We start from the raw sequence: 25761 nt of genomic DNA on the forward strand, positions 1-25761 counted from the left end.
TCAGCCTCCCAAAGTGCTGGGATTACAGGCGTGAGCCACTGCACCCGGCGTGGCTAATTATTTTTATTGCTAAGTAGTAATCCATTAAACTGACGTATCAAAATTTCTTTATCTATTCTCTTGGTAACAAGACATTTGGATTATCTCCTGGTTTGGACTGTCATAAATAATGCCACTGTGAGCACTCTTGTACATATCTTTTTAGCAGATATTTTCCTTTCTTTTGAACAAACAGGAGTAGAATCTCTAGATCATAGTACGGGTTTATGTATAATTTTATAAGAAATTGTCAAACTTTTTCCCAAAGTGACTATACCACATTATACTCCCATCAGCAGGGTATGAGAATTCCAGTTGGCACCATGTCGTCCCATTTGATGCTGTCAGTATTTTTATTTTTGGTCATTCTAGTGGATGTATAGTGGCAACATCCTTTATTTTAGGATAAGAATCAGCAATAATAAAAAAAGAATCTATGTAGCGATTACCTTGCCCTTTGTTTATACAGAACAGTTCCAGCTCCTTTACTGGACTAAGATCTAAAACCCCAACTCTGATTACATTTACCTCACCCCTTCCTATCTCAGGAGTTGTCTTAGTCCATTTGCGCTGCTATAACAGAATACCTGAGACTGTGTAATTTACAAAGAAATGTACTGCCTTCCGGTCTGGAGGCTGGGAAGTCCAACATCAAGGTGCTGACATATTTGGCGATGATGATTTCAAGATGGTGCCTTGGACACTGCATCCTCACAGGACAGAAGGTAAAGGACAGAGACTGCATTCTCACATGACAGAAGTAAAAAGGGCAGGGTGGTGGAGGGGTAGGGGTGGGGGGAGAGAAAGAAAGAGAAAGAGAGAGAGAAAGAGAAAGAGAGAAAGAGCATGCAAGTACATGCAGAATCTCTTCATGAGCCTTTTACAATGGCATTGTTGATGAAGAGTCAAACTCTGTAAAATATTTGAAGAGATTTACTCTGAGCCAAATATGGTGACCAATGGCCCCTGACACAGCTCTCAGGAGATCCTGAGGACATGCCCAGGGTGGTTAGGGTACAGCTTGGTTTTATACATTTTAGGGAGACATGAGACATCAATCAATACATATAAGATGTACAATGGTACAGAGAGTTTCCAGGTTATAGGCAGATTTAAGATTTCTGATTGGCAATTGATTTAAAGAGTTATTGTCAATAGAAAGGAATGTCTGGGGTTGTGGAGCTCAAGGTTTTATCATGCAGATGAAACCTCCAGAGATAACAGACTGTAAATGTTTCTTATCAGACTTAAAGAGTCTGTTCCATCACTAATTCCAGAAGGGAGGAGGGTATAATGAAGCAAGTCCAGCTTCTGCTTCCCATCATGGCCCAAACTCATTTTTCAGGTTACCTTTGGAATGCCCTTGGCCGAGGTCTAGTCATATAGTTTGGGGGGGGTGCTTATAATTTTATTTTTTGGTTTACAACATTAATCCATTCATGACAGCAGAGCCTCATGACCGACATAAATCCCATTAGACCCTGCCTCCCAACACGACTGCACTGGGGATTAAGTTTCAACATGAATTTTGGAGGGGATAAAAACATTCAAAACATAGCAGGGGTGTTTTTCTTCATCGGTTTCCTGACACCTTTAGGTCAAAGGTATCTCTCTCATTTGAGTGCTCTCTCAAAAGTGAACAGAGCTACCTTATCTCTCTTTAGAATGTGAATTCTAGTCTTATATGAACATTGAGGTTTGTGTAGCAGGTATTAGGTGATTGCCTATCATAAAACTTAGCTTCTATACGAGATAATCAGTTATGACTTTACATATTGATATGAAGAAAATAAAAAGAGGGTAATGTGACTGAGAATTAGGGAGGATGAGTCACAGCTGGCTGTTATCAGAATGTGACATCTGTGCTGAAATCTGAATGAAGAAAAGAAAACCCTGTGGCTGTACAAGGAAGAAGATTCCAGAAGAGGAAACAATACCTATAAAGGCCTTGAAGCAGGAATGGGCTTACCCTGTTTGAGGAATGGCTGGAGTCGGCAGGAGTGACAGGAGATGAGCTTGAGGGACTGAGGTGGGGTGTGGACAGAGGTGGGGGGACTGAGGTGGGGTGTGGACAGAGGCCAGTCCTGCTGAGTTTTCTAAGCTGAGAGTTGGAGTTTGGATTTTACTCTAACTACTTGGGAAGTCAGTGCAGAATGTGAGGCAAGGACCTGATGTGAGATCCTAAAAGTGCACTTGGCTGCCTGCTGGAGGATGAGCTGCAGGGGGCTGGAGTGGAAGCGGAGAGATACTCCTCTTACTTCTGTCACTCTTCCTTCTCCAGCGTCTCTTTCTCTGCTTGAGCCTGAGATGGAAATTGTGGCTATATCATCCATAGATTGCTTTCCTCTCAGTGCCCACTCTGCCTAGGTTCACCTTCCTGCCAGCTGGGGCCTGTCCCAATACCTTGCCCCTTCCATCTTACCTCTTTCTTAGTCCTCTCCCTTGAATTCAGCCTGTTCTACTTGAACTTTCCCTCTTCCTCTGAAAGGGCTACTCCCCTTTGCCCACCCACAGTGAGTGCCAACACCACCCAACAACAAAAGCTCAACCCACAGGCCTGCTTTTTAAAATGATCCTCCATTACCAGTGGAAATATCTTCAAGATCTCTCTTGCCCACTGCTCACTCAAGTTCAGCTTCCTAAATGGTCATGCTGCCTTTGGTATCACCACCTACAGTCCCTCAGTCCCTTCTTTTTTTTTTTGAGACAGAGGATCGCTCTGTTGCCCAGGCTGGCGTGCTGGAGTGCAATGGCTTGATCTTGGCTCACTGCCACCTCCACCTCCTGGGTTCAAGCGATTCTCCCAACTCAGCCTCCCGAGTAGCTGGGATTACAGGCATCCACCATCATGGTCGGCTAATTTTTGTATTTTTGTAGAGACGAGGTTTCACCATGTTGGCCAGGCTGGTCTTGAACTCCTGACCTCAGGTGATCTGCTGGCCTTGGCCTTCCAAAGTGCTGGGATTACAGGCATGAGCCACTGCGCCTGGCCCAGTCCCTTCTTTATATTAGCTGCCTGATTTGTTAAAATTCACATGTAACCTCACTACTTCCTTGCCTAAAATCTTTCAATGGGTCTCTGTAACTTCATTATAAAAGCTGTATCTCTCGTCACTCCTATTTCTCCTCCCACTTTTGTTGCTCTCTGACACTCTCCATTCCAGCAACTTTAAGCCAGTTACTTATCTCCTAACATGCTCCTAAGCCTTTGCACACACTCTTTCCTTTGTCTAGACAACCTCTTCCATTTGTTCCATATCGAGTGTAAATGTCCTGCATCAGTCAACACCTGATCTGGGGCCACCTCTCCCCTTTCTAATAGAGCTGATCCTTTGCTTCTCTGAAACCCATGCACACACACACAAACACACACCCCACTCCTGAGCCACTTTTACCACATTTCTTCCCTGTCATCCTCTGAAGGTGTGGATCCTCACAGGCCACAAACAAGTCTCGTCTTGAACACCTCCACACCTATCACAGGGTAGGTGCTCAATGAACGTGCAAGGAAAAAACAAATGCTGGGTGTGGTGGCTCACTCCTGTAACTTCAGCACTTTGGGAGGCTGACGTGGGAAGATCACTTGAGCCTAGGAGTTTGAGAGCAGCCTGGGCAATGTGGCAAAACCCTGTCTCTACAAAAAATACAAAAGTTAGCTGGGCGTGGTGGCAGGCATCTATAGTCCCTGCTACTCTGGGGGCTGAGGTGGGAGGGTCATTTCAGCCTGGGAGGTCATGGTTGCAGTGAGCCAAGATGGCCCCACTGCACTCTAGCCTCAACAACATCCTGTCTCAATAAATAGGCTGGGTACAGTGGCTCACACCAGTAATCCCAGCACTTTGAGTGACCGAGGCGGTGGACCACCTGAGGTCAGGAGTATGAGACCAGCCTGGCCAACATGATGAAACCCCATCTCTACTAAAAATACAAAAAATTTGCTGGGCGTGGTGGCAGACGCCTGTAATCCCAGCTACTTGGGAGGCTGAGGCAGGAGAATCGCTTGAACCTGGGAGGCAGAGGTTGCAGTGAGCCGAGATCACGCCATTGCACTCCAGCCTGGGCAACAAAAGCAAAACTCGGACCAAAAAAAAAACCAAACCAAAATAATAAGTAAAAATGTGCAAGCAGCAAGCAGTGGGTGCATGAAAAGTGGGTCTCTCACTGAGGTGCTGAGTGAGGGAAGACAACCAGCCCAGATCAGACCCTAGGAGCAGTGGGAATGAGGGTGGACAAAATAGACGAGGAGAGTGAGGAGCACAGGGACTGGGTATGGGGAGGGGAGTGAGCAAGGGAGCTCTGGGCTAGAGTCATCCTTTTTTTTTTTTTTTTTTTTTTTTGAGACGGAGTCTTGCTCGGTCGCCCAGGCTGGAGTGCAGTGGCCGGATCTCAGCTCACTGCAAGCTCCGCCTCCTGGGTTTATGCCATTATCCTACCTCAGCCTCCCAAGTAGTTGGGACTACAGGCGTCCGCCACCTCGCCCGGCTAATTTTTTTTTGTATTTTTCAGTAGAGCCTGAGTTTCACCGTGTTAGCCAGAATGGTCTCCATCTCCTGACCTTGTGCCCGCCCGTCTCGGCCTCCCAAAGTGCTGGGATTACAGGCTTGAGCCACCGCGCCCGGCCTAGAGTCATCCTTAACAGAGGTGAGGAGGCGGCTCTGTGAGGATCCCAAAGGGGCGTCCATGGGCTTTGCCAAGGGGATCCTCCAGGATCAGGCTGGGGGTCAGCACCTCAGGCTCCTTCATTTTTAGCCTCGTTTGTGTTTTTTAATGGCAGCCGCCAAGGCAGAGTCCTTAGCCGTGCTCCCTGCTCTATTTCCCAGCGCCTCTCCATATGTGTGTGTATGTATGTATACATTTTTTTTTTTTTTTAGATGGAATTTTGCTCTTGTTGCCCAGGGTGGAGTGCAATGGCACAATATCAGCTCACTGCAGCCTCCGCCTCCCGGGTTCAAGCGATTCTCCTGCCTCAGCCTCCCGAGTAGCTGGGTACAGGTGCCCGCCACCACACCCGGCTAATTTTTGGTATTCTTAGTAGAGACGAGGTTTCATCATGTTGGCCAGACTGGTCTCGAACTCCTGACCTCAGGCGATCCACCTGCCTTGGCCTCCCAACGTGTTGGGATTACAAGCGTGAGCCATCGCGCCCGGCCTATTTTTTTTCCTTAAGGCCAGGTCTTGCTCTGTTGCCCAGGCTGAAGTGCAGTGGTGCGATCCTAGCTCACTGCAACCTTGACCTCCCGAGCTCAAGCAATCCTTCCACCGCAGCCTTCTGTAGTAGACTACAGGCGCGCGCCATCACACCGGGCTAATTTTTGTGTTTTTTTTTTTTGTAGAGATGGGGTCTCACTATGTTGCCCAGGGTGGTGTCAAACTCCTGAACTCAATCGATCCTCCCGCCACAGCTTCCCAAAATGCTGAGATTACAGGAATGAGCCACCGCGCCCGAACTGCTCCATACATATTGATACAGGAAAACTCACAGGATGCGTCGCTGGTAATCCATGCTCCCATAAAGCCTGGCCTCTGGAAAGAGACCTGGGAACGAGCCCTGACGTTCTCAGCCGTGGGGCTTCACAGAGAGGGGTACCTCGAATTAGGTTCCTTATCTTAAATAAAGAGAATAACAGCAGCCACTTTCTCACAATCTTGCGAACGCCAAATGGAAGGATCCCTCGAGAGCGCTGAGAACTCGCCGAGCTCCTCCCGGGAAACCCGGGATCACGAGGCGCCATTCTGCGGACGGGCAAACTGAGGCCCGCGGCGCCGCGACTTACCCAGGCCCTTTTGCAGTGGGAGGCGGCGGTGGAAGAGGGTGGTCTCGGGCCGGGACAACGAAGTCCACCCTGCCGCCGGCTTCGACGCAGCTGCCAGAATGGTCCCTACCCCGCCCAAGTAGGGCGGTGCGAGGCGGGGCGGCCGACGCAGCCGTCATGGCGGCGCAGCTGCCCGACGCCGGAAGTGCCCGCCTGGAACTCCAGCTCCCAGAAGACCCCGCGGCGCGCCCCGGTCGAAGCCGGGGGAGCAGCCGCCATTGTCCGCGGCTGAGGCGAGGCCTTTGCTCGGGCTGTAGGGCTGCGGTAGCTGCGGGGCTCGGGGGTCGGGAGAGCCGGCGGGGAAAGGCGGCGCCAGGGCGGGTCCTGCGCCTGCCCTTTCCGCGCCGGCTTTGCGCCCTCGTTGCCTTCGGCTCTCCAGCCAGCAGCCTGCATCCGGCCTCCCGCCTCCGGGCGCTCTTCCTTGTCTGGCCGGACGGGCCTGGGTGAACTCTGCACGTCGGCTCCGCGCGCCTTTGTCCCGGAGGCCGCTCCTGGAGCTCCCAAGCGCACTGCTGGGCCGGACCTCGGCGCGGGACAAAAGCCAAACGCCCCAGGCGAGGCGACCCCGAGCCTGCTGCGCCGCTTTCAAGGGGGACCGGCGGCTGCAAGCCAGGTGAGGCCGGGACGAGCTTCTGCAGCGTCGCGGCCGCGTCGGTCTTGCGGAGGAAATTTGGGTCGGGAGCTCTGGAAGCAGGTGATAAGGATGCTTCTGAGGCCATTGATGGGACGAATAACCCCGTTCATTCCCCAGCCGGCGTTTCTCCCCCTGCCAGTTCACACAAAGCACTGTGAAGGACGTCAGACCTGGGTTGGAAACAGCTCCGGGTTCCCTTAAACATGCAGTGACGGTGGCGGTCACTGTCAAGTTGCAAATAACGGTGCAAAATACGGTTTGCATTCTGCGTTTTCGCGCTGATTCCGGTGCTCCTGAGGCCCACTGTGTGTTCTAGTGCTTTATACACATACCCAGGAATCCATTCGAGAGGTTGCTGACTTTTACAAAGATCTGGAACCTGAGGAGTTAGGGGTCTGGGCGCCAGGCCCATCCCTAAGTCCTCCACACACACACAAGCTTAGGCTTAGTAAATCTTGGACGTGAATTTCTTTTGGAGGTGGGATTAAATTTGCATAACGTTCACCACTTTAACTACTTTAAAGTGTGTAATTCACTGGTTTTATTGTATATTAATAAAATTGTGCAACCATCCCCATTATCTAATTTTAGAACATTTCATCACCCCACAAAGAAACCCTTGTTCCCATTAAGCAGTCACTCCCCATTTCATTTTTCCCCCAGCTCTAGGCAACCACTAATATATGAGGATTGCAAGTTGATTTTACAATAATTGTTGTCAATCCAAAAGTTCCATTTGTGTTGTGACTGGCTGTCTCTTGGGAATGGCTGACAAATTTGTACCCTCTCTATCAGGATCATGCTTTTTTCCAGCTTATGCAAATTACCCTTCATTTCTCTCCAGGAATTGTTACTTTTTTGACATGTAAATTCTCTTTTCTGATGATGCTCCTTACAAGTTTTTTTGTCGCTTCTGTGGATGGATTCCCTTCTTTGTTCCCACTTGGTTTTCTATGAGAAAGGACTAGTTTTGTCTTTTTTCACTTTTGTCACTAGGTTGAAATTTGCAGTGTTCCTGAGCAGGTGTCCTCAGGATGGCAGCCATCAACCCATGGGCCTCCTGGGGTGAGTCCAAATTGTGTTTCTTCTGGGCCTCCCCTAACATTAGCTGCTGCAGTCATGGGTCAGAGCTGGGACGGGCTGAGGACTTTTGAGGATGGAAGGGGGTCTATCTTGGTACAAAATTAGAACTGATTGGTGGTAAAGGAGGAAAATTGTTGGCATAAAAGACACTAACTTTTATGTGCTTTATAGTCATCTCCTGAGAGGTGTCATTAGTTTTAAGAGATTTTCTGGTGGTTTATGAGGTTTCCTAAACAACAGTAATACATATAAGAAAATATTGTCTCTACTGCTCCCATATATATTTTTACCTTTGTTGTTTTTACTTATATAGCATTGGTCGGTAACTTTAAAACAGTGTTAAGTAATAGCGACTCACCTGTGCATTGCCTGTGTGAATCCAGCTTATGTTGGATTTTTTTACACGCCTTTGGGCTCTGTTTATGGAATTTTGTAGCGCCCATTAGCAAGTCAGTCTCCTCTTGTATTTTGTCGCCTCGAATCACTAGGTTTGGTGTCACAGTCCTAACCTGATCCTTCTGTGCAGGTGCCCTTACGGACCAGTCTTGGGGGATGACGGCTGTTGACCCATGGGCCTCCTGGGGTGAGTCAAGAGCCCGGTCAGCTGTGGGCTGCCATATTGTGGCCTCTCGCTGTAGTGCTCTGCCACAGCTGGAGATTAGAATGGGGACCAGGTGGGCTGGGCACGGTGGCTCACGCCTGTAATCCCAGCACTTTGGGAGGCCAAGGCGGGCAGACCACAAGGTCAGGAGATCGAGACCATCCTGGCTAACACGCTGAAACCCCGTCTCTACTAAATATACAAAAAGTTAGCTGGGCAAGGTGGCGGGCGCCTGTAGTCCCAGCTACTCGGGAGGCTGAGACAGGAGAATGGCGTGAACCTGGGAGGCAGAGCTTGCAGTGAGCTGAGATCGCGCCACTGCAGTTCAGCCTGGGTGACAGAGCCAGACTCCATCTTAAAAAAAAAAAAGAATGGGGAACAGGTGGGGCTTTAGGGCAGGAGGTCCAGATCTGTCTGTGTGCAGAGTTGGAGCAAGGAGGGATCAGAAAACTAGTGAGCAATAAGGTGATGGTGACATCTCAAGATGCATGAGAATTCATGTGTGGCCATTTAGGATTCAGGCCCAGGAAGGTTGTGACCAGACACTGCTTCTCAGAGATGGTACCTAATAGCACAGTGGGGGCAATGAGAGATTCATGTGTTCAAGTACTTTCCTAACCTTCTCTGAACCCTAATTCCTTCATCTATAGAGTGAGGAAGTAGGTCTCTTCCCTCATTCAAGGGGGAGGGGCAGGGGCTGGTCCTCAGCCCCGCAGAAGGACAGGTGAGCTCCTGGCAGCGAGAGCTGCCTCCATGACTTTTTTTCTCGTTTCCTAGCTCTGTGTCCTCAGGATCCTGCCTGGCACGTGGAGGGGAACCTCGAGGAGGGGAGGAGGGCCACTGGGCTCCCAGCAGCCCAGGTTCAGGTGAGATGGGGCTGTTCTGTTCCCAAAGGGTGATGTCCAGGTTATCCTTGGTCATCCCAGTTGATGTGGCTCACCAGTTTACAACAGTTGGAGTTTGGGTAGGAAAGGAAGCAACTGGAAGTTAATGCTTCCTGAGAGGAGGCAGGCAGAATCAGGCTGATTTTAGTGCCTCGGAGCCTTGCTCGGAGGCTGGCCTTGTGGACCAGCCTGTCCACAGTGCTGAGCTCCTACAAGCCTGGCCTTGCGGACCTGCCTGTCCACAGGGCTGAGCTCCGACTAGCCTGGCCTTGCGGACCCGCCTGTCCACAGTGCTGAGCTCCTACTAGCCTGGCTGCTTGTGGGGCATGAGGGGCAGCCCTTTTGGCTGGCAGCCCCACTTCTCTCTTGCCACCTTCACTTATGTCTTTAGCACCTGATTTAGACTTATGCTGTGCAGTGCCTGCTGTGAGGGGAACAAGGACAGGTGTGAGCCTCCACCCTGAGGAGCTCCCAGACCCTTTTCCAGGGTTATTCACTCAGCTGAGGACATCTCACGGCCTACCTGGAGCCACACATGCAGTGTGGGATGTGAGAAACCTGAGACGGGTAGGATAGGCCCGGAGGAGCTCAGTCACCTGATGAGTTGGGAGATGGGACAGAGTCTGTGTGAGGTCAGCTTTTGCTGTGAGGGGAAGGCTGCTTGGGAGACCTGGGCCAAGAGGTGAAAAGAATGCATCAGCCAGTTGGGCACAGCCTGGTGAGTGGGAGGCTGGCCTCCTGCAGCACTACAGGGGTTGGGGGTGGCAGGCACACTACGTGACCAGTGTTTGAGTGAGACTGACTCCAGTTAGATTTTAGGCTAGAGAGGCCAGAATGAACCCAGCCAGGCCCTGAATGCCTGCTGCAGAGCCTCAGAAGTCTTGGGATCAGGGGGCACCAGGGTTCGAAATGTGGTGATGGTTGTGGAAGAGGAGGGCTGTGGGAAGCAGGCTGGTGTTTCAGGCTTCAGTCTGACCAGGACCTTGGAACTAGGGAGGAGAGGTATGAGGAAATCAAAGCAGGGGCCTTTGTAATTATGGGGACAGGGTGGCTCCTGAGAGAAATAGGACAATGGAGTCACTTAGGAAAGGTGTCATCTCTCTGCGCTCCTCCTGCCCAGCCTCCTCACCAGATGCAACCACTTAAAAAATTTTTTATAATAGCTTTATTGAGATGGTACTGACATACTGTAAAGTTTATCCTTTTAAAGTTTATAATTCTGTGGTTTTTAGTATAGTCACAGAATTGTGCAACAATCACCAGTATCTAATTCTAGAACATTTTCATCACCCCAAAAATAAATCCTGTACCCATTAGTAGTCACTCCCTGTCCCCCTCCTCCCTCCCAACCACTAGTGTACTTTCTGTTTCTATGAATTTGCCTAGTCTGGACTTTCCTAAAAATGGAATCATAATATGGCACAGCCTTTTTTGTCTGGCTTTTTTCACTTAGCATAGTGTTTACGTTTTCAAGAGTTACCCATGTTGTAGCATTGCGTCAATATTTCTTTTAATGACTGAGGCAGCCATTTTTAACTTTCTGTTTTCAGTTTTTTAGAGTTGTCTCTGTATTTCTAAATGGGAGATTTTTAAAAATTGGTTTTTTCTAATTCATCAAAGTTACATTTACCCTGTTAACTCCCTGCTATGAAAGATGAAGAAAAACAGTTTCATTACTTTTTTTTAGGTCTTTTATTTTTAAGTTAAAATAATGAATCAAGCAGATGTGACATACTTGGATATAAAACGATTTAAAAATCATGTCTCTACTTTGTGCCTCCCCCTGAAATTAAAAAATATTAATGAAACCGCCCACAGTTTCAAATCTGGTGGGTGAAGTACATCATAAGTATGCTGTCCCCACTTGGCAGCATTGCTATCCCTGGTCCAGATGAGATGGGAAGCAGAAGCGCCTGAACCATATGATGCAAGGTGATTGTTGCCTGGTATCGGAACTTGGGCAGCTATGAGGTTTGCTGCTGTTACAATGTACAGTCATTATTAAATCCTAAAACAGAAGCATCAGTAGTGAAGCTAGGCTAGCCTGAAAGATGGCCCGTGAATCAGATTCTGAGGAGTAGAAGTTAGCTATAATAAAACACTGCGAAGAAGCCCTGTTAACCACCATGCTACACTCTGCTGTTAATTTATGCTAGGCTTTCTGAGAATTATCCAAGTTAATGCCGAGAAAATAAAACAGAATTAAAAATAACAACACCCTCCAGTGTCTGAAGAGTTGTGATTTCTGATAACATGCTCCTGGCTGGCCCCCCTCCCCACACTTTGGATTTTTTCCTGTGGGAAACTTGGATTTGACTGCTGTGTGTTTTTAACTAAGTGAGATCTTCAGGAATGCAAAAGAACCCTGTGTCCTTTGTTGTTCCCTCCAAGTTTAAATATTTATTGAAATAAAGCATTTATCTGGTGAAAACATCAAATGCTGTCATCCCTCATTATCTGAATAGTCCATTCATGGAAGTATGTTGAATAGTGAGGTTTTAACTACAGAAGCCCAGATCCCCTTATTTCTAGAAATAGGGGAAAATAATAATTGTAGTGATAATATCTCATTCCATCTAAAAAACCCCAACCAGCCTCTCCAAATATGGAAGCATTCAAACCCCTCTGTAACAATCCACCTAGGATATCTACGTAACAAACATTATGTACATAAAACACCAATAATAATCCATGCTCATCCTTGGTCAGACTTGCGGATGTGCCTAGTCTAGTTCTGTTTTCCTTCTCTGCAGTGAAATCTACCATAGAAGCCATCTGAATTGCCCCAGGTTCCTTGAAGGGGGAGCAGTTGGGCAAGATCTGTTAGTAAACATCTGAGACCCAGCTCAGCACCCTTGGTCTTCTCTCCTTCAGACTCTCACAGGGTTTAAATGTGTGGCTGGTTTGTTAGCAGATTCCATAAAGTGCTTTAGAATGCCTAGATAAGTGCTTATACGTGTGTACAAAGTGATGTGTGCAAGAATGTTTATGAGAATTTGGGTGAAACACGTTTGCAAGTCATCCTAGGATATAATTGGAAAATGCAGATGCAGCTCATGAGGGTGACCTGTGGACCAGAAGGGTTTGCTCCTCCCTCTAGCAGAACTCTTCTCTCTTTAGCACCCTTGTGATAACCTCAGTATCAGGCAACAGTGAAACCTGCATTTCCTCTCCTATCCTTGAGGGGTCCCTCTCATCTCCACAGCCTGTGACACTAGGTTCCTGTCTTCCACCATCTCTTCCTTCTGGCCTTTTGGTTTTGCATTTTCCTTTGCAATTCTAGGCTGAAGGGTGTTTACTGTGTCCCCTTACCATTCATTTATTTATTTTTATTTTTGAGGCAGAGTCTCATTGTGTTGTACATAATGGATTGCAGTGGCACGATCTCGGCTTGATGCAGCCTCCCCTCCTGGGCTCAAGGGATTCTCATGCCTCAACCTCCCGAGTAGCTGAGATTACAGGTGTGCACCATCACACCCGGCTAATTTTTGTATTTTTAGTCGAGACAGAGTTTCACCGTATTGGTCAGTCTGGCCTCAAACTTCTGACCTCAGGTGATTTGCCTGCCTTGCCCTCTCAAAACGCTGGGATTACAGGCATGAGCCATTGTGCCCGGTCCCATTACCATCCTTGAGGTGAGGCCTCCATGATTTGTGGGCCAGGACGTGGTTACATATTCAGCTGGGGGCAGCTCTTTTTTTCTTCCTGCTTTTTAGCCCATGGGGCTTACAGTTTGAAAATGTCCCCTTTTTCATTTCTGAATTTTTTAAAAATTTATTTTAATTTTAATTTTAACAAATTTCATAATTACAGAAGAGTATAAAAAGGAAGCAAATGGCATCACCATCAGTGAACAATTATTACTGTTTTGTCATATTTGTTACCTTTTTCTTCTTTTACATAGTACTCTGTCTTTCCACCATTTCTCAGGCAACCACTCATGGATTCAATTTGTACACAGCTAATTCGTTTTCATATGCATACGTAGATGATAAACCATATAGACATAGACGGTCTTTTTCTTTTTTTGAGACAGAGTCTTACTGCGTTGCCCATACTGGAGTGCAGTGGGTGATCTCGGCTCACTGCAATCTCCACCTCCCGGGTTCAAAGGATTCTTGTGCTTTAGCCTCCCAAGTAGCTAGGATTGCAGGCGTGTGCCACCATATCTGGCTAATTTTTGTGTTTTTAGTAGAGGTGGGGTTTTGTCATACTGGGCAGGCTGGTCTCGAATTCCTGGCCTCAGTGATCTGCCTGCCTTGGCTTCCCAAAGTGCTGGGATTATAGGTGTGAGCCACTGCACCTGGTCAAACACTCTATTTTTTTCCCAGTGATTTTTTTCTACATGTAATGTTCCTATAGTTTTCTTTTTTCAACTTTGACGTCCATCCATGTTGATAGATACGGAGAAGTCAGGCTTGTTCCTTTTGTGCTGCCAAGTGTATCCATTAGAGAAGTGCACCTCTGTTCATAGTTTATTTTATGGACAGCTTTATAAAATCCTCTTTCCCCCATTGTTTTTGCTGCTCCAGCCAAAGCTGTGTGAACATTCCTGTAGCTTTACTTTGTGCACGTGTTTATGTAGTTTTTTATCTAGGCATACCCCTAGAAGCAGAATTGTATCTGGTTTTAGGTATGTATTTTTTTTTTTTTTTTTTGAGATGGAGTCTTGCTCTGTTGCCCAGGCTGCAGTGCAGTGGCGCAATCTCAGCTCACTGCAACCTCCGCCTCCCCGGTTCAAGCGATTCTCCTGCCTCAGCCTCCTGAGTAGCTGGGACTACAGGTGCATGCCACTACACCCAGCTAATTTTTATATTTTTAGTAGAGGTGGGGTTTCACCATGTTGGCTGGGATGGTCTCCATCTCTTGACCTCATGAGTCACCTGCCTCGGCCTCCCAAAGTGCTGAGATTACAGGTGTGAGCCACCATGCCCGGCTAGGTATATACTTTCAATGTTACTAGTGCTGCCACATGTCTCTCCAAGGGGCAAAGCTACTTCACAGTCTCCCCACTCTGGGAGAAAATACCCATTTTCCTGCATTTTTGTCAACACTTGACATTATCAGGTCTTTTAAATATTTGCTTACCTCAGGACCAGAAAGGTATATTGCATGACTTTAATGTGCATCTTCTTGATTGCTAAGTACCTTTTGATGTCTTTATTGTCCGTCTGTATTTCCTTCTGTCTTTGTTTCTCTTCCCCCGTCCCTGGATTTCTAGAGACCAACTGTAATGTAGGTATTTCACACACATTCTGAATCCTAATTCTTTGTCACATATCAACTGTCTCCTCCCAGTCTGTAGCTTGTCTTAACTGGTGGTGTCTTGTCAGTCAGATGCTTGAATGTTGGTATGTCTTTGTCAAATGTGCCTGTCTTTGTTTATGGCTAGTGTTTTTGTGTGTCTTATTTTAAGAAGTCTTGTGTTATTTAAAAAGTAATACTTCCCTTTTGTCCTTTTCCTTTATGTTCCCTTTCTGGGCTAAGGTGGTGGACCTCCTGAACAACTTGCCGTATCTCTGATCTCTTTATATTCCATGTCCTTTTCTTGGCGGAGTTTGGGGGTGTGATGATCATGTTCTCACCACAGCGGAACTGTCTAGGGCCTCCTGAACTAATTGCTGTGTCTTCTGGTCTTTTCTTACTCTGTGAAGGCTTTCCTCTTCTCTCAGCCTCTCTTGTAGCATCCTGTCCCACTTTATACTGAAATCACTCTGATCTGAGAATCTGAGAATAGGAATTACAGTTCTCTGAAAGTTGAATGTGGCTGTTGTCTGGATTCTCTGGCCTTGTGGCTACTTAGTTGTCTCTTGATCTGCATCAAGGGTTTCTCATGTCCAAGAGTCATCTGGTCTAGGGCAGGGCTGTGAGGCTGGAAGTCCTGCTCTACTGCAGCTGGTAGATCTGATTCCTGATTGGTGCTTTCCACTCCCCTCTGCCCTCCTGGTGAGGCATGCCCTGGGTTTCGTGGGCCTGCATGGGCCAGGGTCAGCCGGTCAGCTGTACTTCCAGTTTCATAGATGAAGAGCTGTGAGGCCACAGACTCCCTTCTCTTCCCCATCTGGTGGGACTGAAGAGGTCTCCACACATCTGGGCAGCCTGAGAACTTAGCCGCAGTCTGAAGTCTGAGGAGGCTCCTGGGACTTTTGCCTGGGTATAAGTGCATGGCTGCTGGCAGTGCCGCCCGCGAGGTGGGGCACTTGCAAAGCTATTCAATTGCAGGCTTCTGCCTGCTGTTCTCAGCTTGACTCACTCCTGCCTCTCCTAGAGTCCTCTTGTAGGAAGCACCTGCTTCACCATGGTGCCTCCTAGTGTGGGGCTGGAATCGCCTCTAGTCTAGTTGGTCAGCCTCACCTTCATCTGTTCTGCCTCTGGGAGGAATGAGTGGAATTCAAGGTGCTGACGCCCCCATTTTTTTTCACTGGCTGGGTTATTTCTTTAACTTTCTTTAAAAAAAAAAAAACTTTTTAGGAGATTTTTGAACCCCAAAGTAGAAGATGAACCCTGTATTAGTTTGGTTTTATGTTGCTATTGTAATAGACTACCACAGACTTTATGGCTTAGAACAACATGAATTTATTCTACTGTTCTGCAGCTTGGAAGTCTAAAATGGGTCTGCAGGGCTGTGTTTCTTCTGGAGGCTCAAGGGAGACTGCTTCCTGGCTCATGTCCTGTCGTCTTTCATGAGCCATTTCCTGGCTCATGCCCTGTCCTCCGTCTGCAAAGTACATCACTCCGACCTCTGCTTGTGTCGTATCTCCTGTGACTCTGACTCCTGCCTCCCTCTCTCACTGATGAGGACTGTGCTGATTACATTGGACCACCTGGATAATCCAGGATAACCCCACTAAAGATTCTTAATTATATCTGTAAAGTTCCTTTTATCATTAAGATAACAGTCACAGGTTCTAGGATTAGGACATGGGCATCTTTTGGGGGGTGTCATTCAGCCTGCTGCAAGCACCCGTGTTGACCAGCTTCAGCAGCTGTCAGCTTTCTGCTTTCTGCATTTCTTTTCATCTATTCCAACACAACCTTTTTTAAACTGGAGGATTTGAAAGCAAATCTCAGAATTGTATCGTTTCACCTGTGAGTGTTTCTGTGTATGTATCTAAGAGAGATGTACCCTTAAGGAAGAAATCATAATACGTTTATCATACTCAGCAGAATTACCCATAATTCCTCAATGTTACCCGATACCCAGTTCATACTGTTTTCTCTACATGTCCCTAAGATAACTTTTTACAGTTGTTGGTTGGTTCAAATCAGGATCCAAACAAGGCTCACACACTGCACGTGCTTCCTATGCGGAAGAAGCTAGGTCACTGGTCTCATTGATTTGCCTGATTTTTGCCTTCATGATGTCATTGAATACATTCCTCCATCGCCTCGTCTCCTGTGAGCAGTAGTTGGACTAGAGGCCTGAGTAGACTCATCTGGTATTTTTAGAAAGAATACTTCGTAGGTGGTGCTGGGTTCTTCGTACTGCTTGCATCCGTGAGCACATGGTGTCTGGTTGTCCCATTTTCAGGTATGGTGGGTTAGTGGGTGCAGGTACTGTCAGGCTGACCCCTCCATTATAAAGCCCCCTGTCTACCTTTCACCTGCGGCTGAGCAGTCATTGATGGTCATGCCACTGTCCACTGTTTTATTCGGGACTGCAGAACCGCTCTCACAATTTCATTCCTCTTGTGTTTATTAGACCTAATTCCTGTATTTTTAAACATATAATGATTCCACTGGGGTCTTGGGAGGGGTGGGAAGTGAATTTGTGGCTTGGTCTACCAGCTGGACAGCCGTTAGGGTGTGGGTTTGCACCTTGTTAGTGTAGGTGAACATCAAAGCCATCTAAGAAGGTGCTACCCCAGGGAGGTTAGGATGTGTGAGAGAAGCACCGGGTCAGAGGCACCCTGGGCCATCAGCACAGCTGCCTGGCTGCCTCCCCAGGTGCTGTTGCTCTGTGAAAGTGCATCTGGCGTAGGTGTGGTGCACTTCTCTGTTCATGTTACATTTATTTTTTGTTTTTTGTTTTTTTATTTTTTGAGACAGAGTTTCACTCTGTCGCCCAGGCTGGAGTGCAGTTATGCGATCTTGGCTCACTGCAGCTTTGCCTCCTGGGTTCAAGGGATTCTCGTTCCTCAGCCTTCTGAGTAGCTGGGATTACAGGAGTGCTCCACCATGTCCAGCTAATTTTTGTACTTTTAGTAGAGACGGGATTTCATCATCTTGGCCAGGCTGGTATTGAACTCCTGACCTCAAATGATCCACCCACCTTGGCCTCCCAAAGTGTTGGGATTACAGGCATGAGCCAGTGCTCCCAACTCCCATGTTACATTTAAATTAAAAAAAAATTACATTACCATAAAATGTAGAAACAGTAGCCGTCAAGCATACTGAGGTCTGGGCAGTCTGTGAGAGGAAAACCAAGAAGTTGTCATTGACCATGGGGTTTGGGAGGGTATCATAGAGGGAGGTTGTGGCCAGCACTTCTAAATGCTGCGTAGACCAAGAAGGTAAAGGCAGAAATAAATCTTTGGACTTGGCAATCACAAGACATTGGTGAGATCTTGGTGAGAGCCTGGTAAAAATAAGACTCATATAATTATTGCTCCAAAATGCTTCAATATAGATCAGCAAAAATGACAAATATTCAGAAAAAATTTCCATTATCAAGGAACAGGAAAACGGATAATAAAGGCAGAGAAGGAACTGCCCTGGGGCAAGGCCGGACGACAAGGAAGGAGAGAAGGTGAGAGTGCGCTGTACCTTGCAGGAGGAGGTTGACTGCCAGAAGCAGTGGGACAAGGGTGCAGGAGACGTCTTTACAGGGGGTGTGAGGCTGCAGGAGGGGTGATTCTGTGCCTCTGAGGACATGAGACACAGAAGAAATGGGACAAGGGTGCAGGAGACGTCTCTACGGGGGGTGTGAGGCTTTGGGAGGGATGATTCTTTGCCTCCGAGGATGTGGGACACATAGGTGAGGTTCAGCCATGGAAAAGAGGATGGACAGTCCTTGCCGTGGGGTACAGTAAGGCTGAGCCTGGAGAGTTGTGAGCAGGAGTTGACTTTTCAGGGTATGGTATTTATTGGAGCAGAAGCAGTTCTTGGTTTTAAGCCCATCATTTGAAGGTAGAGGGGAAGCAATTGAGACAATAAAAGTTGATACACTGAAGATTCAGCAGGGAGGGCCGGCTCAGATCAGGACTTGAGGCTGGGTGCAGTGGCTCATGTCTGTAATCCCAGCACTTTTGGAGGCCAAGGTGGGCGGATCACCTGAGATCAGGAGTTGGAGAGCAGCCTGGTGAACATGGTGAAACCCCATCTCTACTAAAAATACAAAAATTAGCCGGGTGTGGTGGTGCACGCCTATTGTCCCAGCTACTCAGCAGGCTGAGGCAGGAGGATCACTTGAACCTGGGAGGCAGAGGTTGTAGTGAGCTGAGATCGCACCATGACATTCCAGCCTGGGCGACAGAGTGAGACTCTGTCTCGAGAAAAATAATAATAAAAGGACTTGAGGGATGTATTCATAGGAAAAATCAGACTTAGATTACCTTTCCTTTTTCCTTCTAGTTTTCCAGTTTTCTTGCTTTCATTTAAAAAAAAAAAATCAGTTTAGATTATTTGTAACTAAAGTGCTTTTGATGGCAGCTGTAACCAATTTTCCTTGGACTGGGCTGCTCTGGGGCATCCTGCACACCCTTAGCTTCAGTCGTCGGGACAGAGATGAACTGGGAATGGAAGGCTCCCCACCATGGCCAGAAAGACAACTTGTGAATGTACAGATCACCCTTTCAGGTCCTTGATCTGGGTGTTGAAGCAAAGACTCCATCCTAAAGGTCTCTGGCTTGCAACCATTGCTTATAGCCTGTTGCCGCACCGGTCCAGGCCTTATTACATGACTGCCTTTCCAGAAGAGGGGCATTGCCAAGGTGGGGGACATAGCCAGTGTGCTGGAATTTGGCAAGAGTCTTCGAAGAGACCTGCTCAACTTTGCTGTGGTTCTTATGGGCCCAGGTATCTAATTCCCTAAGAGTATATACCAAAGATGGGGTCTTGGGTGGTTCTCAATGAGCCCTGCCTCACATTAGTCAGACTCATGAATAACCAGGACAGTTTCTCTATATCCTATCTTCTCTCCCCAGGGCTGTCAGCCTCACTCCATCCCTAGAAATATTGGAGGCGGTGGTCACAGGCTGAGAAGGAACATTTGTGTTCTTTTAGGAACCAGTGACCTTCAAGGACGTGGCCGTGGACTTCACCCAAGAAGAGTGGGGGCAGCTGGACCTTGTTCAGAGGACTCTGTACCGCGATGTGATGCTGGAGACCTATGGGCACCTGCTCTCTGTGGGTAAGGCAGGTGCTGCCCAAGTAAACGAAGCTGTAATGCCTTCAGCTGCTCCATGTTTAGAAGCTCGTTGCAGGGGCGAGGGTGGTGTCTCAGAAGAGCTGAGATGATCTTGGGCCCTGAGGGTTGGGGACAAAACTCCTAATGCTTACAGAGCATGGAGTGGGAAGGACCTCGTGTATTCTGCCCAGGTTGAGAAGTCACAGGGAGGAATAGGCAAGAGAAGCTTTCTTTGGCTGTCCCAAAGCCTCATGACACGAGTTCCATGCTTTTCCTCCATGCACAGGAAATCAGATTGCCAAGCCTGAGGTCATCTCCCTGTTGGAGCAAGGAGAAGAGCCATGGTCGGTGGAGCAGGCATGTCCTCAACGCGCTTGTCCAGGTGAGGGCAGAGCCCAGGCTGAACAAGGAACGGAATTCCCCCCAGGCCCTCTTTGTTAAGAAATGGAATGAGGCCATGAAGAGTTACCTTCCTCAGATACATTTAGAATTCCCTCTAAGGAGCTTTCTTCTCTTGCTGCTTTTGATTTAGAGCAAAGAAGCATCACCATCCTAATAAGATAGCCATTTTCATGTGCTGCAGTTTCCCTCCCTCACTGGCGGCTCTCTTGATGGTCCTGTTTTCTGCGGTCCCTTCTTCTAACGTTACCTCTCATCCATGTAGCTACTTAAAATGTTTTACTTATTCCCTCTGTTGCCAAACTTGTAACCTATAACTACAGATACTTCTTTAAAAAAAAATAGGTTTTTTGGGCTTTTTGGTTTGTTTGTTTTGGGACAGAGTCTCGCTCTGTCGCTCAGGCTGGAGTGAGTAGTGCGATCTCTGCTCACTGCAACTTCCGCATCCCAGGTTCAAGCGATTCTCCCGCCTCAGCCTACTGAGTAGCTGGGATTACAGGCACCCGCCACCATGCCTGGCTGTTTTTTGTATTTTTAGTAGAGACAGGGTTTCACAATGTTGGCCAGGCTGGTCTCGAACTCCTGATCTCAAGTAATCCACCCACCTCAGCCTCGCAAAGTGCTGGGATTACAGTATGAGCCACGGTGCCCGGCTTGGGCTTTTGTTCTTTCTTACTTAGATCTTCTTGGATACCAAACAAAATAGATTTTTAAAATATAGGTAATGTTCAAATATCTGAAAGCTACTTAAAATGTGTAAGCTAAAAAAAAAAAAAAAAAATCTCCTTTATTAAAAAAATTAGCTGGGCTTTGTGGTGCATGTCTGTGGTCCCAGCTACTCAGGGGGTGAAGATTGCTTGAGCCTGGGATGTTGAGGCTGTAGTAAGCTGTGATTTCACCATTGCACTCCAGCCTGAGTAACAGAGCAAGACCCTGTCTCAAATACAACACCAAAAATAATTCATTTATACTCCTTGTTCTTAGTCACATTACTATTATTCCCCCAAAACAGAGATACACAGAGGCATACCCACAGGTAACCACTTTTCTTTTACTATAAAATCTGGAGTTATTTTGGCCGGGCACGGTGGCTCACACCTGTAATCCCAGCACTTTGGGAGGCTGAGGTGGGTGGATCACAAGGTCAGGAGATTGAGACCATCCTGGCTAACATGGTGAAACCCTGTCTCTACTAAAAATATAAACAATTAGCCGGGCGTGGTGGCAGGCGCCTGTAGTCCCAGCTACTTGGGAGGCTGAGGCAGGAGAACAGCGTGAACCCGAGAGGCAGAGCTTGCAGTGAACCGAGATCACACCACTGCACTCCAGCCTGGGCGAGAATGTGAGACTCTGTCTCAAAAAAAAAAAAAAAAGAAAAAAAATCTTGAGTTATTTTCTTGATAGTTGCCCTGGGGATTACAATTAACATCTTTTGAGACAAGGTCTTGCTCTTCTGCCCAGACTGGAGTGCAGTAGCACAATCTTGACTTACTGCAACCTCTGCATCGCAAGCTTAGGCAGTCCTCCCACCGCAGCCTCCTGGGTAGCTGGGACTACAGCCATGCACCGTCATGCTCAGTTAATTAAAAAATTTTTTTTTTTTTTGTAGAGACGAGGTCTCACTGTATTGCCTAGGCTAGTCTTGAACTCCTGTGCACAAGCAATCCTCCTGCCTTGGCTTCCCAAAGTGCTGAGATTATAGGTGTGAGCCACAACGCCTGGCCTTACAATTGACATCTTGATTTATGACAATGTAGTTTGGATTAATACTAGTTTAATATTAATAGTATACCAAAACTTTGTTTCTGTATAGCTCTGCCCTCCTCCTTTTATGCTGTTTTGTCACAGATTACATCTTTATACATGTGTGTTCATGAATATAGATTTATAATTATTGCTTTATGCAGTTGTCTTCTAACAGACTAAAAAAAGGAGCTAGAAACAATAATTGTATTTATATTGTCTTTTCATATTTATGTAGCTGCCTTTATTGATGTTTTTTATTTTGAGTTACTGTTGAATGTTCTTTCGTTTCAGCATGAGGGACTCTCTTTAGCATTTCCACTCTGTTGCCCAGGCTGGAGTGCAGTGGCATGATCATGGCTCACTGTAGTCTCAACTTTCTAGGCTCAAGTGATCCTCCCATCTCAGCCTCCTGAGTAGCTGGGACTATAGGTGCACACGACGATGCCTCACTATGTTGCCTAGGCTGGTCTTGAACTCCTGAGCTCGAGTGATGCCCCTGCCTCAGCATCTCAAAGTGCTGGGATTACAGGCATGAGTCACTATCCCCAGCCAGCATTTCCTATAGGACAGGTTTGCTAACAGCAAACTGGCGTTTTGTTTATCTGGAAATCTCTTGATTTCTCCTTCATTTTTGAAGGATAATTTTACTGAGTGTAGAATTCTTTTTTTTGTTTGTTTGTTTTTGTTTTTGAGACGGAGTCTGCTGTGTCCCCCAGGCTGGAGTGCAGTGACGCAGTCTTGGCTCACTGCAACCTCTGCTTCCTGGGTTGAAGCGATTCTCCTGCCTCAGCCTCCCGAGTAGCTGGGATTACAGGCACCCACCACCACGCCGGACTACTTTTTTTTTTGTATTTTTAGTAGAGACGGGGTTTCACCGTGTTAGCCAGGATGATGTCGATCTTCTGACCTCGTGATCTGCCCACCTTGGCCTCCCAAAGTGCTGGGATGACAGGCATGAGCTGCGCCTGGCCCTAGTTTAATTATTATGTGTATGCATGTAGCCTTCCAGGTTGGAGCTTCTCAGAGTCCCTATAGACATCTCATTCCTCAGTTCTTTCATTCTATCTTTTTGACTCCTGTATTTTGGGCCCCACCTGTTCGCCATCACCTTGGGCAATGGTGACTTTAAAACATTGCCTGTAAATGTTAGAAAAGTACGTCCTCCCTAGAGGCTTTTTAACACTATGAGAGTTCTGTGTCAGGCAAAATAAAGACCAGCTTTTCCAGTGGAGTCTTCCAGGGAGCCACTAGGCAGGTCTAGTAATGATTGTTCTTTGGGATTGAGGCTTTGAAAAAACTCCAGCTTTGTTCTGCTCGCTGAAGTACCAGCAGTGGGAGCTGTCATTTTCAAAGGCTGTTACTGAGCCAGAGATGGGACCAGGGTAAGTTAAAACACCATATAGCTTACTGTTCTTATTAAAATTTACTTTTCTGGAATAAATGTTTCCTGGTTGCTGCAAGGCTTTGGTTAATTTACAGAATTTTGAAAAAATTGCCTTCTGACAGTTTTGCCAGTTTTTTAGTTGGTTTTACAGAGTGTTGAAATTTTAGATGTCTTTACTTTGCCATTTTCACTGACATTCTGCCCCAGGTAATCACTTTTAGTAATTTCTGTTATTTGCATAACAGAGTTTCCTTATGCAACTACAAGCATGTAGGAATTTGTGTTACTTTTCACGTTTTCAACAGTAGGAATATTATACACATTGTCTTTATCTTACTGTTTTTGGCAATGTGCCACAGTCTCTTCTTGAGTCCTGAAGTTGGATTATCTTCCACCCACTCTAATGGAGGGGACTTTGGTGGAGAATCTCGCCAGTTGTTTTCTATTCAAATTGGAAACTTTCCCCTAAGAGCTTATGAATTCCAGGAGCTTTAATTCTTCTGCCTTCAGTGCTGCCCATCCTTAATTACCATCCAGAGCCCTGCAATTCCAGCACCTCTGTCCTTACACTTCTCCCTTTTACAAAGCATCTCAGCTGTCTCCTTGATCACAGCCGATAGAACCAGTAATCTTGTCTCCTCTTTCTAGATGTTTTCCCATCTCCCTGAGATGTATTTCTGCATGTCCCCTAAGCTGGAGATTAAGAAGTCTTCTTGACTTCCTACTCTTTCCTCGCCAAGAAGTAATCTCTCTTCTAACCCCCAAGATTTTCTTCCTCTGAAATGTTAGTTATGTCATTCAGCTTCCATCATCACTCTCAGTCCGGCCCCTTTCTCATAAAATTCCGGCCCAAGTTGATGAGGAAATTCTCACTTCTTGTTAGCCACTTCAGGTGTTATTTCTGGGTTTATATCCCTGAAATCCTTCATTATGAGGTCCCTGTCAGTAAACCTAGAGTGATTCTAATTGCCTTTTAACAAAACAACTGGATTTCAAGACCTTCTATTTTTTCTATTGTTTCTCTCATTTCCTGAATAGTTCCTGGAGTTTATTCAGTAGGTATCCTTATCTTCCTCCTTACACACTGGTCAGGCCATGCATGCCTCTGCTCATGCAGAGTGACTAGTCATTCTGTAGCCAGGTCGTGCTTCAAGGCTGAGCTCATGTTGTTTCTTTTGTGTGAACCATCCTCAATCACTTCAGTTAGTGCTGATCTCCTTTTTTGATCTCCCACCCACTTAGCATCTATTCTATAACCCCACTATCTCAGAGTGATGTTTCTTTTTTTTTTTTTTGAGATGGAGTTTCGCCCTTGTTGCTCAGGCTGGAGTGCAGTGGCATGATTTTGGCTCACTGCAACCTCCACCTTCTGGGTTCAAGCAATTCTCCTATCTCAGCCTCCCGAGTAGCTAGGATTACAAGCGCCTGCCACCACGCCCGGCTAATTTTTTTGTATTGTTTTAGTAGAGATGGGGTTTTACCATGTTGGCCAGGCTGGTCCTGAACTCCTGACCTCAGGTAATCCACCTGCCTCAGCTTCCCAAAGAGCTGGGATTACAGGCATGAGCTACTGCGCCCAGCCTCAGAGTGATATTTCATGTATATTCATCACTGTTTGGTATGACCTCTCATCACATAGATTCTGACTTCCAGGGAGACCATACTTTCTTGCCTCGTCTCTGGTACTGGAAACTCAGTAGACTACAAGTACTGAGTGAGTATAAAGTTGGACAAGAGCTGTTCATTTGGTCTTTCAGTTGGTCTTTCATTTGGTCAGGGAATTGGTCAGCTTCCATTTGTAAAAGCTTTTACTGGAAGGATTTAAAATCTATATGAAGATAATTCAGTAACTTTTAAGAGCTGAGCTTGAAATTGATAATAAATGCCAGTTGTGCAGGGTAGACCCTCTGTTATAATGGTCGTAGGGGCCAGGATGGGGGCTCACATTTGTAATCCCAGTGCTTTGGGAGGCCAAGGTGGGAGGATTATTTGAGTCCAGGAATTTGAGACCATGCTGGGCAACATGGCAGAACCCTGTCACTACAAAAAATTTAAAAACATTTAGCCAGGCATGGTTATGTGTACAGGATGCACGCCTGTAGTCCTGTTACTCGGAAGGCTGAGGTGGGAGGATCACCTGAGCCCAGTAATTTGAGATTACAGTGAGCTATGATGCCTGAGTGAGACCCTGTCTCAAAAAAATTGAACAAAAAATAATGGACTTGGGTGGTAAAAGGGGGAAAATTACATACAGTAAAGAGAGAAAAAGAAGCAGAGAGAGAGGACAGGGTCTAGTTCTTGTTGGGACTTGCCTGGGACTTTAGACCCTGTGGCAATCTGGATAATGACTTCCCCTACAAAGATATCTGCATCCTAATCTCCAGAATTTGTGAATAGTGCACCTTGTGTGGCAAAAGGGACCTTCAGATGAGAATAAATTAAGGATCTTGCTGTGGGGAGATTATCCTGGATTGTCTGAGTGGATTCTAACTGTACTCACAAGGGTCCTTTTACAAGATTGCGGTAGGAGGGTCAGAGACACAGGGAGAGGAAGTGATGACAGAAGCAGAGGTCAGAGTGATGAGCTTTGCAGATGGAGGAAGGAGCTGTGAACCAAGGAATTTGGGCAGCTTCTAGAAGATGGAAAGGGCAAGGATATGGTGGATTCCTTAGAGCTCCTGGAGGGAGCACAACCCAGCCGGTAACTCCATTGTAGTTCAGTGAAAGCCGTTTTGGACTTCTGACTTCCAGAATGGTAAGATCATAAATTTGTATTATCTTAAGTCACTAAATATGTGGTAATTTGTTACAACAGCAGAAAGAAACTAAT

The 25761-nt window shown here is 46.8% G+C and overlaps 1 protein-coding gene and 1 pseudogene across 2 annotated transcripts in view; one reads left to right on the forward strand and one right to left on the reverse strand.

Moving 5' to 3' along the window:
• On the reverse strand, positions 1 to 7030 carry LOC110741968 (annotated as a pseudogene).
• ZNF606 (zinc finger protein 606) overlaps positions 6043 to 25761 on the forward strand; it is a 24999-nt gene continuing 5280 nt past the window's right edge. The window contains exons 1-6 of one of the 2 annotated variants that reach the window (XM_009195490.4): positions 6043 to 6465; positions 7483 to 7551; positions 8096 to 8152; positions 8948 to 9036; positions 19279 to 19405; positions 19689 to 19784. In XM_009195490.4, coding sequence (XP_009193754.2) covers positions 7521 to 7551; positions 8096 to 8152; positions 8948 to 9036; positions 19279 to 19405; positions 19689 to 19784 — 400 coding nt within the window. In that variant the 5' untranslated portion in view covers positions 6043 to 6465; positions 7483 to 7520. The remainder of the gene's footprint in view (positions 6466 to 7482; positions 7552 to 8095; positions 8153 to 8947; positions 9037 to 19278; positions 19406 to 19688; positions 19785 to 25761) is intronic. The other variant, XM_021931506.2, reaches the window with a different exon arrangement.

This window comes from Papio anubis, chromosome 8, assembly GCF_008728515.1.
Source record: "Papio anubis isolate 15944 chromosome 8, Panubis1.0, whole genome shotgun sequence".
NCBI lineage: Eukaryota > Metazoa > Chordata > Mammalia > Primates > Cercopithecidae > Papio > Papio anubis.